Source organism: Nyctereutes procyonoides, unplaced genomic scaffold (assembly GCF_905146905.1).
Source record: "Nyctereutes procyonoides isolate TBG_1078 unplaced genomic scaffold, NYPRO_anot_genome, whole genome shotgun sequence".
In the NCBI taxonomy this organism is placed as follows: domain Eukaryota; kingdom Metazoa; phylum Chordata; class Mammalia; order Carnivora; family Canidae; genus Nyctereutes; species Nyctereutes procyonoides.
Genome location: NW_026575125.1, coordinates 43,720,032 through 43,732,559, shown reverse-complemented (window position 1 = coordinate 43,732,559; position 12,528 = coordinate 43,720,032). Strand labels below are relative to the sequence as shown.

At 43.7% G+C, this 12,528-nt stretch overlaps 1 protein-coding gene across 2 annotated transcripts in view; it reads left to right on the top strand.

Moving 5' to 3' along the window:
* Positions 1–8,685: 8,685 nt before the first annotated feature.
* SHROOM4 (shroom family member 4) overlaps positions 8,686–12,528 on the top strand; it is a 298,508-nt gene continuing 294,665 nt past the window's right edge. For both annotated transcript variants that reach the window (XM_055338487.1, XM_055338486.1), the window contains exon 1: positions 8,686–8,887. In XM_055338487.1, coding sequence (XP_055194462.1) covers positions 8,771–8,887 — 117 coding nt within the window. In that variant the 5' untranslated portion in view covers positions 8,686–8,770. The remainder of the gene's footprint in view (positions 8,888–12,528) is intronic.

The following is a 12,528-nucleotide window of genomic DNA, read 5'->3' as shown; positions in this document are numbered from 1 at the left end:
CATCCATGGAGAAACTAAAACTCTGTATTTCTTCAGCACCATGTATTTACAATGATTTATTTAACTAAAATAGTTAAATAAAGCTATAGTATTTTGTATACTAATGTTATAGTGGCTTTAAATAAAAAAAAGGGCCTTAACCATAAAATCTTTCCCTAGCCCTAGGCAAAATTCTGCAGGAATAAGAGTCTTTGGTAGGATAGTCTACTTAAAATTGTCCTTTGTTGTACTCCCCCAGCACACCCTTAGATACACAGCTAGGTTGGAAGGAGGAGCTTGCTGTTGTTTTCATGTAATCTGTATATGAATAATACCTGAAACATTAGACTTTGTTTCCCTCTCCACTGATAATTATCATTGCCCCAGATCTCTCCTTGGTGAGAAACATTCAGAAGAATCAGGGTTATTGTTGGGCAAGGAGGAGATAAATAGGGAAGGAGTGGAAGTGGGACCATAGAAATCCAAGAAGAATGATCCAGCAGATTCAATTGGTGAGATTTAAAATGGACAACTTTTGAGATTATTCATGACATTTGTTTCATTTAAAAAAATTATCTGGGTCACCTTTTGCTTATGGGTCACCTGGCCCCGGAAAGTTCTGGGCCCACCAACACTCAATTTTTCAGGAAAGCATGGATCATGATTAGTAAAGCAATGAATCTATTTTGCCTTTGGTTTCACATGTAAAATGGTGACTTTTATTCTCTTACTTTATTTTTCCCAAGGCTGTGATGAAATAAAGATGACTTGATAAAAATTCACTGAGTACATGCCATAAAACACTAGGTCACAATTACAAAACACAGGCTATATTTCTCTAATGGGATAATTTGCCTATGAGAACTTCTTAGTCAGTAAACAATCTGTAAACAATATTTGAGTTAGAACAGAAATGGTTTCTTAAATGGTGACTGATAGTACACACACAAGAAGAGGGAAGTCTATGGTACCAGAATGGAAGAAAAGGTAAAGAAATGGGATTAAGCAGCCTTTCCAGGTAGAACCTGCTTCTAGGGGAAAAGGGCAACAATCATTGTGGTAATGAAGGGAAGAGGGCCTCAAAGCCAAATTCAAGAAGTGTTCTTCATTCTCTGTTTCTTTCCTAAAGATGCTCAGATTGGGGATCCTTGGGTGGCGCAGCGGTTTGGCGCCTGCCTTTGGCCCAGGGCACGATCCGGGAGACCCTGGATCGAATCCCACGTCGGGCTCCTGGTGCATGGAGCCTGCTTCTCCCTCTGCCTGTGTCTCTGCCTCTCTCTCTCTCTCTCTCTCTCTCTGTGACTATCATAAATAAATGTAAAAAAAAATGCTCAGATCAAACTCCCTTTAGGATCATTCGGAGCTTAGGCCTAATTCCCACACATGCTTTCTTTTTAAAAAATTTTCCCATAAAAATTTTTTTCCATTCTGTTTTATTTTTATTATTTTAATTCAATTTAGTTAACATACAGTGTTATAGTAGTTTCAGGTGTACAAGATAGTGATTCAACAATTCTACATATTACTCGGTGCTCATCATGACCAGTGCACTCCCTTAATCTCCCTCACCCACCTTTCTGGTAAACAGCAGTTTGTTCTCTGTAGGTAAGAGTCTCTTTCTTGGTTTCTCTCTCTCTCTTTTTTCCTTTGCTCATTTGTTTTTTCTTAAATTCCACATATGAGTGAAATCATATGGTATTTGTCTTTCTCTGACTGACTTGTTTTTATTTAGCATTATACTCTCTAGATCAATCCATGTTGTTGCAAAGGCAAGATTTCATTCTTTTTGATGGTTGAGTAATATTCTAGTGTGTGTGTGTGTGTGTGTGTGTGTGTGTGTGACATCTTTATCCATTCATCTAACAATGGACACTTGGACTGCTTCTGTACCTTGGCTATTGTAAATAATGCTACAATAAACATAGGAGTGCATATATCTTTTTGAAGTAATGTTTTTATATTTTGGGGGGTAAATACACAGTAGTGAAATTACTGGATCATAGGGTAGTTCTATTTTTAACTTTTTGAGGAAACTCCATACTGTTTTCTACAGCAGCTGTATCAGTTTACATTCCCATCAACAGTGCATGAGGGTTCCTTTTTTCTCTACAACCTTGCCAACACTTGTTTCTTGAGTTTTTTACTTTAGCCATTCTGACGGGGGTGAAGTGTTATCTCATTGTGGTTTTGATTTGCATTTCCCTGATGATGAATGATGTTGAGCATCTTTTCATGTATCTGTCAGCCAGCTGGACATCTTCTTTGGAGATAAATGTTCAACCAGTGTTGTGTTAATAGGCCCATATAGCAGCACCTGGGTGGCTCAGTCAGTTAAGCATCTGACTTTGGCTCAGATCATGATCTCACAGTCCTGGGGTTGAGGCCTGTGTCAGGATCCCCACTCAATGGAGAGTCTGCTTGTTCCTTTCCCTCTGTCCTCCCCATGCTCATGCTCTCTCTCAAATAAATAAATAAAATCTTTTTTAAGAAACTAGAAATAGGCCCATCCAGACATTCAGGAGACAATATGGAATATATAAGTGGACAGAGGACACACAAACTATGTAGAAATAACACATATCTCATATTCTCAAGTTCAGAACAAACTGAAAAACATAGGAAACAGAGAGGCAGAGATGAAAAATATCTGTTTATTACTGTTAAAAGCTGGATTGGTGGACAGGGAATATATAGGCAGTAATAATAGGCTTCCTAAAACTCTTCTCACTTAACTAGACAGAATTTTTAACTTCCCCAGGGGTGGAGAAACAGGCCAAGTGAGTTATTTTAGCAAAAGTACTCCCAAGTAGAAACACGAAGAGAGCAGAATGGAGGACTCCAATCACTTGCTTCCCTTGCAAAGAGGAATATACAACAGGGACATGATTAATAAAGTTATCACAGGATGCTTCTCCAGCCTCTTTGTTCTGTAATCCTGGTTTTACCATTTCCTGGCTCAGCTGGAAACTCACTCACTTCTCATTTGGAAGACAGTTAAAAATACCTACCTTGCAGGGTCATTGTAATCATTGCCAATAATATATGTAAAGTGCCTTGCAGAACGCCTAGCATTTAGCAATTGTTCTCTCAATCTAGGGCAAATTAAGCTCACAGAATGAATATTGTTAAATTTTCTGTTGAAACATTATTTCAATAACTATGTGAGCTCTTTAAATGAACACATGTTATGGCCATAGAACACAAAGCAATCTATAGATTTGATGCTATCACTATCAAACTTCCAATGGCATTTTTCACAGAAAGGGAAAAAACAGTTCTAAATTTTCTGTAGAACTACAAAAGACCTTGACTAGTCCAAGTGATCTTGAGAAAGAAGAACAAAGCTGGAGGCATGCCCCATCCTAATTTCAAACAATATTGCAAAGTTATAGGAATCCAAACAGTATAATACTGGCATAAAAACAGACACATAAATCGATGGAGTATAATAGAAACCCCCAGAAGTTAAACCCAAGCATATGTGGTCAATTAATCTTTAACAAGAGCACCAAGAACACAGGATGGGGGAAAGATAGTCCGTTTAATAAATACTGTGGGGGACAATTGGGTGTCCACATGCGAAAGAATGAAACTGGACCACAAACATGACCTCAAGATGGGTAAAAGACTTAAAGGTAAGACTTGAAACCATGAAATTCCTAGGAGAAAATATAGGGGAAAATCTTCATGACATTGGTCTTGGTAATGATTTCTTGTAGATGACACCAAAAGCATAGGCAAGAAAAGTGAAAGTATGGGGTGCCTGGGTGGCTCAGTTGGTTAAGCGTTTGTCTTCGGCTCAGGTCATGATCCTGAGGTCCTGGGATCAAGCTCCTTTTGCTTAATGGGGAGACTAGTTGTCCCTCTCCTTAAACTCACCATCCTGCTGCTCATTCTCTCACTCTCAAATAAATAAATAAAATCTTAAAAAAAAAAGAAAAGCAAAAGTAAACAATTGGGACTACATCAAACTAAAAAGCTTCTGCACAACAAGACAAACAAAAAGAACAAAAATGATAAGCAACCTACAGAATGAGAGAAAATATTTGCAAACTATATATCTCATAAACGCTTAATATCCAAAATGCATAAGGAACTTTCTAAGCTCAATAGTCAAACAAACAAAAAAACCCTAAAAAACAAATAAATTGATTAAAAATGGGCAAAGGGTTTGAATAGATATTTATTCAAAGAACACATACAAATATCCAACAGGTATATGAAACGATGTTCAACACCACTAATCATCAGGGAAATGCAATGCATATCACATTACACCTGTTAGGATAGCCACTATTAAAAAAAAAGAAATCTAGATCAACAAGTGTTGGTGAAGAAGTTGAGAAATTGTAATCTTTGTGTACTCTAGGTGGGAATGTAAAAATGGGATAGCCACTATGGAAAATAGTATGGAGTTTCTGGAAAAAATTAATAATTGAACTCCCAAATGATCCAGCAATCCTACATGTAGATATTTATCCGAAAGAATTTAGATCAGGATCTTGAGGAGATATTTGCATTCCCGTGTTCACTGAATCATTATTCACAATAACCAAGAGGTGGAAACAACCTAAATGTGCACTGACTGATAAATAGCTAAAGAAAATGTAGTATATACATACAGATGAGATTGGGCGCGTTCAGGGTGGTATGGCCGTAGACAGTATATACATAAAATAGACTGTTACTCAGCCTTTTATTATTATTTTTTGTTACTCAGCCTTTTAAAGGAAAGGAAATATTGTCATAAGCTACAATATAAATGAACCTTTAGAACATTAGCCTAAGTGAAATAAGCTAGTTACAAAAGGACAAGCACTGCATGATTCCACTTATATGAGGTATCTAAAGTAGTCAAATTTGTAGAAGTAGAAAGTAGAATGGTGATTGCCAGGGACTGGGCAGAGGTGGAAATGGGTGTTGCTCTTCAATGGGTATAAAGTTTCAGTTGTGCAAGATGAAAATGTTCTAGAGATTCACCGTCCAATATTGTGCATATACTTAACAAAAACATACTGTACACTTAAAAATTTGTTTAAAGGGTAAATTTCATGTTACATGTTTTTACCATAATAAACAAGTCTTATATTTTATTAGAGCAAGGATTCTGAAGCTATGGTCTATAAGTCTCAGCCCAAACTGAATATAACATTGCATGATGATGAATGGCTCTCTAGAGGAGGGAATGCCTTGATTTCACTAGAAGCTCAAAAGAATCCTTAATTCAGAAAGGATCTAGAGGCACTGCAATGAGGAAAATTGTATTCAAACGTGAGTTTACAAAAGATGGAGCTAAGGAAGTTAAAAAAAAAGTACAGGGAAGGACTGTTACTTTAGTCTTCTTTCTTCCAAAAAGATAAACTGGTCAATAGATTTCTAATGAAGAAAAGATTTGTGAGGATTTTTTTTAATGAGGTGGAAGTAAACAGCCTGTTTTTAATTTCTCTCTCTATTTCTGCTGATTGGCCTCTTGCCCATCTCCTCTGTCTGTTCCTTTTTAGATTCTCTGTGATCCTTCTTGACTTTTAAATATTAGCATAATCCATATTCCATCTAAATCCCCCTTTTCTTATCATTGTGGTACCCCTGGGTGAGATTATCCACTCCAAATGGCTTCAACTATAATCCAAATGTGTATTATCAATCACCACCTCTCTCTTGAAATGCAGTTTCCTATTTTTACCTGCCTACTGGACTTTCCACCTTTTTCCCCCACAGGAAATTTAATGTATTTTAGAGTGTATTCATTATCTGTGGGTTGGACACACCATGTGTACACACATGCCCACATTGAGGAAAAAATATCTGGATTCTTCTCCATTGCATTATTTTCACTTAGTTCATTTCCACCATCAAGCCTTGTTTGCACATATGTTCGTAGCCACTTGCCAGGAAGTAGTCCCATAATTTGCAAACTGTAGAGAAACTTAAGAAATCAAATAGCTCAATCCCTTCAATTTACAGAGGGAGGGTAATGTGTGATCTTTTTAATATCACACAGCAATTTAACACAGAACTAGCTTAGAATCCAGGCAATCTCAAGTTCTACCCAGTACCCTTTCTAGCACATAATCATGTTCCTCCTATCTGGAAGAAAGAATAAGATCCCTGTTACTAGCAGTGATTTTTATCAGTGAAGAAGTAACACTATCTAGCCATCTGATGTTCAAAATGTCTACTTATGTGCTGTTTGCACCAGGGGCTAAAAGATTTATGTTTCTCTGCTGTAATAATAAAAAGGATAAACTGCAAGAAGACATGGTGTGGAATGAGTCTTGGAATAAAAACATAATGGTTAAGGGCTAGCTCAGCATTTGCTTTCATAATATGGTTGTGAGGATTTTTACTTTTTACTTACCAAAGTGTTTTCATATGTATTATTTCATTTTAGCCTTTAACAGGCCTGGAAGGTGGGTAGGTCAGGGTTTACCAGCTGAAGTTTACAAATGAAGGAAATGAGAGGGAACACAATTCAGTGATGTGCCCAAGGTCACCTCTCTAGTTAGTGACAAGGCCAGGGCTCACATGTGTGTCTCCTGCTTCCAGACTTCTTCCTCTAGTCTAGACATATAATTTTGGTAGACCTTGAGTGATGACTACATATACTGTGAACTGAACTTTGCAGGTTTCCATAGGTTGAGATTGAAATATGCTGAATTCCACCATGCAACAATCAGGAAGATAAAAGTCTTATCACAAAAAGAAAAAAACATAAGTTCAGTTTCAAATCAGTTTCAAGGTGGGACAGAGCAAGTAAAGGTCACAGGCTGACACACAATTAGGAGTCAAAAAATTGAGATTCCATTTTCTCAAATTTTCTGCTTTCTAGGAGGGACAATGCAAACCAGTGCACATAATCAAAATGGTTTTTGTAGGTCTAGAAGTCTAAAAGTTTGAAGATAGTTTCCTATGTGAATCATCTCTAAAGACTTTAAAAAGGAAGATTATCAACACCCAAGTTGCAGTTTTATTAAAGAAAAGTCAGGTCAGCATCATGTAATGCAGGCAGTTTAGAAGGCTAAGAAAGGATTGGGGGAGGGAGGGAGGCCTGTAAGAGAAGTTTCATTGGCCTGCTTGGGTACACAGCAGGCAAGGGAACGAGGCAGGGACAGGTGAGGGAATGGAAGTAGAGTGGAAACCTCATTTGCAGAAAGCTGACTGTGGAAGGCAGGGAGCTACAGTATGTTCCTTGGTGACGAGAAACAAGCTGCACAGGAAGAGGGCAAGAGAATGGACAGGCAAGAGGGAGCAGGAAGCCCCCTTGAGTCTCAGCTGAGCCTTCAAAACTTTCCCTGCTAGTGTGAGGCCCTTTAAAAACTCACTGCTGGGACGCCTGGGTGGCTCATCAGTTGAGGGTCTGCCTTCAGCCCAGGGTGCAATCCTAGAGTCCTGGGATCGAGTTCCACATCAGGCTCCCTGCATGGAGCCTGCTTCTCCCTCTGCCTGTGTCTCTGCCTCTCTCTGTGTGTGTCTCTCATGAATAAATAAAATAAAATCTTTAAAAAAATAAATAAAAATGCAAATACTTAAAAAAAAATAAAAACTCACTGCCTGCATGTGGTTCTAGGGACAAAACCCCAGAGAAGGTAGGTAACTTGTTTAGGTCAAGACTGAGAAATCAGCGTAAGATTTGGTAACAGATTCACTTTTTGAGACTGTTACTGTGGGTGTTTGCTTGCATGTGCACATGCGTGTGTGTATGTGTATGTGTTTGGTCTGTTCTAAAAGCCCCGCTCAGAAATTACAGGCTCAAGGATGAACAGCTGAGGAGAAATCTGGACCCTGTCTAAAAGCTGATTCTTCCGAAAGCCACAACATTGTTAACTGGCCAGCTTATCAATGGATGCTCTTTCCTTTAGGTTTGTTAGGAATGGAAACAATACTACTAGTCTGCTAGCAGTTTGCCGATTCCTGGCTTGGTCATCTCAGTAGGGCAAGTGCAAGGCCATGCCAGGAACTCCAGATGACTGGAACATACACAAGCACAGTGCTACCCACAGACGCCAGCGCTGAGCCAGGGTGCGGCTATGCCCAGGCAGGGGGCATCCTCAAAGTGCTTCTTTATTTAAACTATGCTCCGGGGCAATGTTTCATAATGACCCCACACACCTAGTGCAAACACACAGAGCAGTCTACACACACAGTCTCACTGTGTTCGCTGGCCTGCTTGCTTTACTTTCCATTCCTCTAGGCAAGGTCCACAAATTAGCAGCCTTGTAACCCTCCCAGGACTCGGTTTTGGGACCTTCAGAAGAAAAAGGCAGTCAGAGAAACACGAACTCGGTAATCGGGAAGCCAGCGTTTCAGCCCACTCGGCCATGCGGGCTACCCACACTAACGACTTTCACCTCCCTTTGCCTCTGCTGGCTGGAGGGGCGGGGAACCCGGCGGTAAGGAGGGGGACCAAAGGGGGGGGGGCAGCTTGAATGAAACAATGTAACAATTGATGTGAGAGGCCTTGCCTCACGCTCGCTCCCCAGCGATCCTATAGGCGAGGTCGCACTGACTGCCCCTCCCCACTGCTCCGTTTACTCGTCCATTACGCGCTATCCCTCCGCCTCTCCTTCTTTCTTTTCTTTTTTTCCTTCTCCTCCCTCCCCTTTCTCCAGCTCCGTGTCATTTCCTCCTCGAGCTCGCCAGCTGCCCGATCGTCTCCAGCCAGGAGAGTAGGCGGAGCAGGGCGGCGCGGGGTGGCGTAGCGCTGGAGGGCGCTGGTGGCGGAGCCGCTGGGGGCGGAGGCAACGTAGCCCCCGAGGAAAAGGAGCCTCGCGGCGCCTGAGCCGAGCGGAGGATGGAGAACCGGCCTGGGTCCTTCCAGTACGTCCCTGTGCAGCTGCAAGGCGGGGCGCCCTGGGGTTTCACCCTGAAAGGGGGTCTGGAACACTGCGAACCGCTCACAGTGTCTAAGGTAAGAACTGGCGCCTCGGTCCCAGCGGTGCCCAACTTTGAATGGGCAAGCGGGTGCGCAGGCTGCCCTGGGACGCGGCCCTCAGACCAACTTTGAAACTTGGTCCGGGCTGAGGGTGAGAGCCCTCCCGTGGAGCATTAGCGGCACGGAGGGATCTCGCCACCAGCTCGGGCGCAGACACCCATGACGGGTGGCGGGAGTACAGGATGGGAGCATTGCTGGCCCGGGGGCTTGAGCCCTACGCGCACACACTCGCTAGGCTCCGGGGTGCAGGTTTTGCTCCACGTCGGGGCGGCTGTTCCCCCTCAGTTTGAGCTGGAGGAAGCGGTGGCTGTTGGGGGGTTTCTCCTTGGAAGTTCCCTCGCCCTTGAGGGACAGACAGCGCCGCTTGGCAGCTCCCTTAGCAGCGTTGGCTTCTCCGCCGACTCGCGGGTCGTCCCACCCGGGCAGGTTGCAGGGCGAGGGTCTGGTGTGGGAACGGAGATGAGGCACTGGTGGCTTTCGTCAGCCTCACTTCCCACGACCGGACGCGCGCACATCCATTCAGCTGGCGAGGCTTTGCTCCTGCCGGTTCGGCTCGGCCTTACCCTCCCTCCGGAGTCCTGCCCCAGCGCCGGCGAGATTTCCTGCACGTAGAGAAGTGTGGAGGAAACTTTTGCGCCATGGAGCGCAGCTGTGTTGGAGCTGCTGCTGCCGCCGCCAGGGTTTGTTTGTTTTAGGAGTTTGTGATCTGCTGGAAGCCAAGTTGCAGCCCTGGACTGGGGAGAGGATCTCTCCTGAGTGCTCCAGTACCTCCTCCTCCAGAAGGAGCCATCCCCAGTAGGGGTGAGGGGGTGTGGGGGCCCTGGGGGGCTGTTACTGGGAAGAGAGAAGTGTAGGGCCGTTCACCTTGAGGTGCCAGATTGCCAAGTGAATGAACTTTAGAACTTCATCCCATTTTTGTTTTTGTTTTTGTTTCTCTTAAATGCTCAAGTCTGAAAAGCTCTTCCCCTTCCCACCCACTCAAATTGCAATTGAGGCTGTACATGTGGGCTTGGGCTGGAGATGGAAAGCTGTGGCTTCTCAGCAGGGATCAAATGTCACTATTTTTTTGGCTTTGTAAGGGAGGTCACGTTTCAGCAGGGGGTGGCCAGTGCCCTGCCACACCCCCACAGGGTGCTGCTTTACCCCTTGCATTGGGCCCACTGGCTAGCCTGTAGGGGAGAGGGTCCTTCAGGCCTTGGGGCCCACGCTCTTAGCAACCTTGGGGTATTGCCATGGGGTGTACCACTGAGCAGTCTGAGGTACCTGAAGCAAAACTTTGAGGAGCTGTTGGGGAAACCTGGGATGTTTGCCCCCCCACCAACACCAATAACCAGCCCATAGTTTCATCCACCTCTTCCTTCCCCATACTGGTCCCCATACTGGTATTTCTAACCAGCCTGAGATGCCTTTGTCACCCACTATCACATCCCCTCTTAAGGCACTCTCCCTCCAATAGTCTCAGGAGGGAATTATATAAACCAAAAAAACCATTTTTTAACCAAAGAAAACAAGAATACTCTCCAACAACCATTTTGGGGAGGGGAATCCCAGCCTTCAGGAATTTCTTCTAATCAGACTCCTCTCTTCCTTCTTTCCACCAAGGTCAGAATAGGTTATGCAGCCCTCCATGATCTGGCAGTTCCTCCCTTTCTTTTTCTCCTTACACCACCCACAGAATTTCCACAGTCTGCCTAGACAACCTATCTTGGAAAGGTCGTTTTTCACCTCTGCCCAGGGATGAGCCATCCTGAGAAACGCCCCAGAGAGTGCTTACTGCTATGGCCCTGGATTGTTTTGCAGAGCCAGTGCTGAGCATAGCAGGGGGTGTTACTAAGTATGGGGCAGCCAGCAATTTGTGGTCTGGCTGGGGGATTATTTGAGGGTAGATGAGGGTTTCCTTGGCTAAGCTGTTGAGGAAGTGACTCCTGTGTTGAGAGGCAGGGTGCCTTTTAATGATTCCCTTTCTGCTGAACACAGTTGACCCCTATTATATGAAAACTCATTACTACACACATTTGGGTATGCAGGGAGCAAAAGCATTTATCCTATCCCTCCCAAATGGCCTGGTACCTTACAGTAAAAGCCAGTTGTATATAACATGGTTAGCCCCAATATTACATAAAGGGGCCATAGTATTTTTTTAAGTGCAATAATTGCCTGTATTTTTTTCTTGCCAAGATACCCTGTGGCAGAGTTCATTAGTCCCCTTTTCATTTTTCTAATTTAGTTTTGTTTCCCCTTATGCTTCAGAACAATACAGCTTTCTTCTTGAAAATAGCCTCAGTTTGCACACACTGGTGCAGAAGGGATGGAAGGTCATAGAAAGAGAATTGTATTGGAAGATTGGAACCTTGGGTTCTAATCCTTGCTCTGACACTCATTAGCTTGGGGATCCTGAGTGCATCCCTTGCTGCGCCTGGGCTGAGGTGTCCTCACATCTATAATGAGATTCAAGTGGGTGGTCTTTAAATAAGACTTATGACAGCCCAGTAAGCATTGTTTTCTCCTCAGAAGGGTTGTGGACTGAAGAGGTGGCTTTGTTCCATTTGCATACAGTGTTGCTGTTTATACTGTGTTTCCATATCCCTTATTTCATTAGCCTCTTCCCCCCCATCCCCCCCATCCCCCGCCCCTGTGAGGCAGTCAGGGAAGGTTGTAGAGAAATGGATGGAAAAACTGAGGCAGTGATGCAGTGAGTAGCTTGTCTAGGTCTGCCAGACAGTAAGTCAGTGGTAGGCTCCAGGGCTATATTTTCTACTACATGGAGAGTTTCTTTATTCTTCTGGTAGTACTGCGGTTTGTGCAGGGGTATGGGGCAGAACCATTCAGGGATGCATCTAGTCTTGACAGTTTCCCGAGTGACTCTTTCCATCCCAGCCTGTGGTTCCACAGTAGGTGAGGACTGGGTTGTGGACACTCCTTGCTGAAGTTTGGGCTTAGAGAGTAGGAAAGGACTGTTTTAGTGCCTCCAAATTACTGTAATAATCTCAGGTCAGGCAGAGAGAGAGAGGTGAGGTGCAAGAACCATGGTGGGGAATGCTGGAGAACCTCCTTTCGTGACAGGGAAAAAAAGGCAATTTGGGTCTGGTGTGGTGTACATGTTTAGAGATAGCTTGTGGAGAAATCTTGGGAGTGGAGGGAGTTGAGAAAGGGTGAACAGTGGGAAAAGACTGCGTAGAGTGTGAAAGGCTACCTCATATTTGTCCTGGGAGAGCCTTTGGATCAGGAAATCATCAAGTTGGTTGGGAAATGGTTGATTTCCTAGTGGCTCCTGTGATTTCCTCAAACGTGGGGAATTCAGCTGCCCAAGTTTTTTTTTTTAAGATTTTATTTATTTATTCCTGAGAGAGAGAGAGAGAGAGAGAGAGAGAGGCAGAGACACAGGCAGAGGGAGAAGCAAACGGACACAGGCAGGGGAGAAGCAGGCTCCAAGCAGGGAGCCCGATGTGGGACTCGATCCTGGGACCCCAGGATCATGCCCTGGGCCGAAGGCGGCACTAAACCGCCGAGCCACCCAGGCTGCCCTAGCTGCCCAAGTTTTAGGAGACTGGTGTCTTCTCACAATTCAGTGAGAAAGAAAAAGGAAATGTTTTTTTTTTTTTTTAAATAACCTGCTA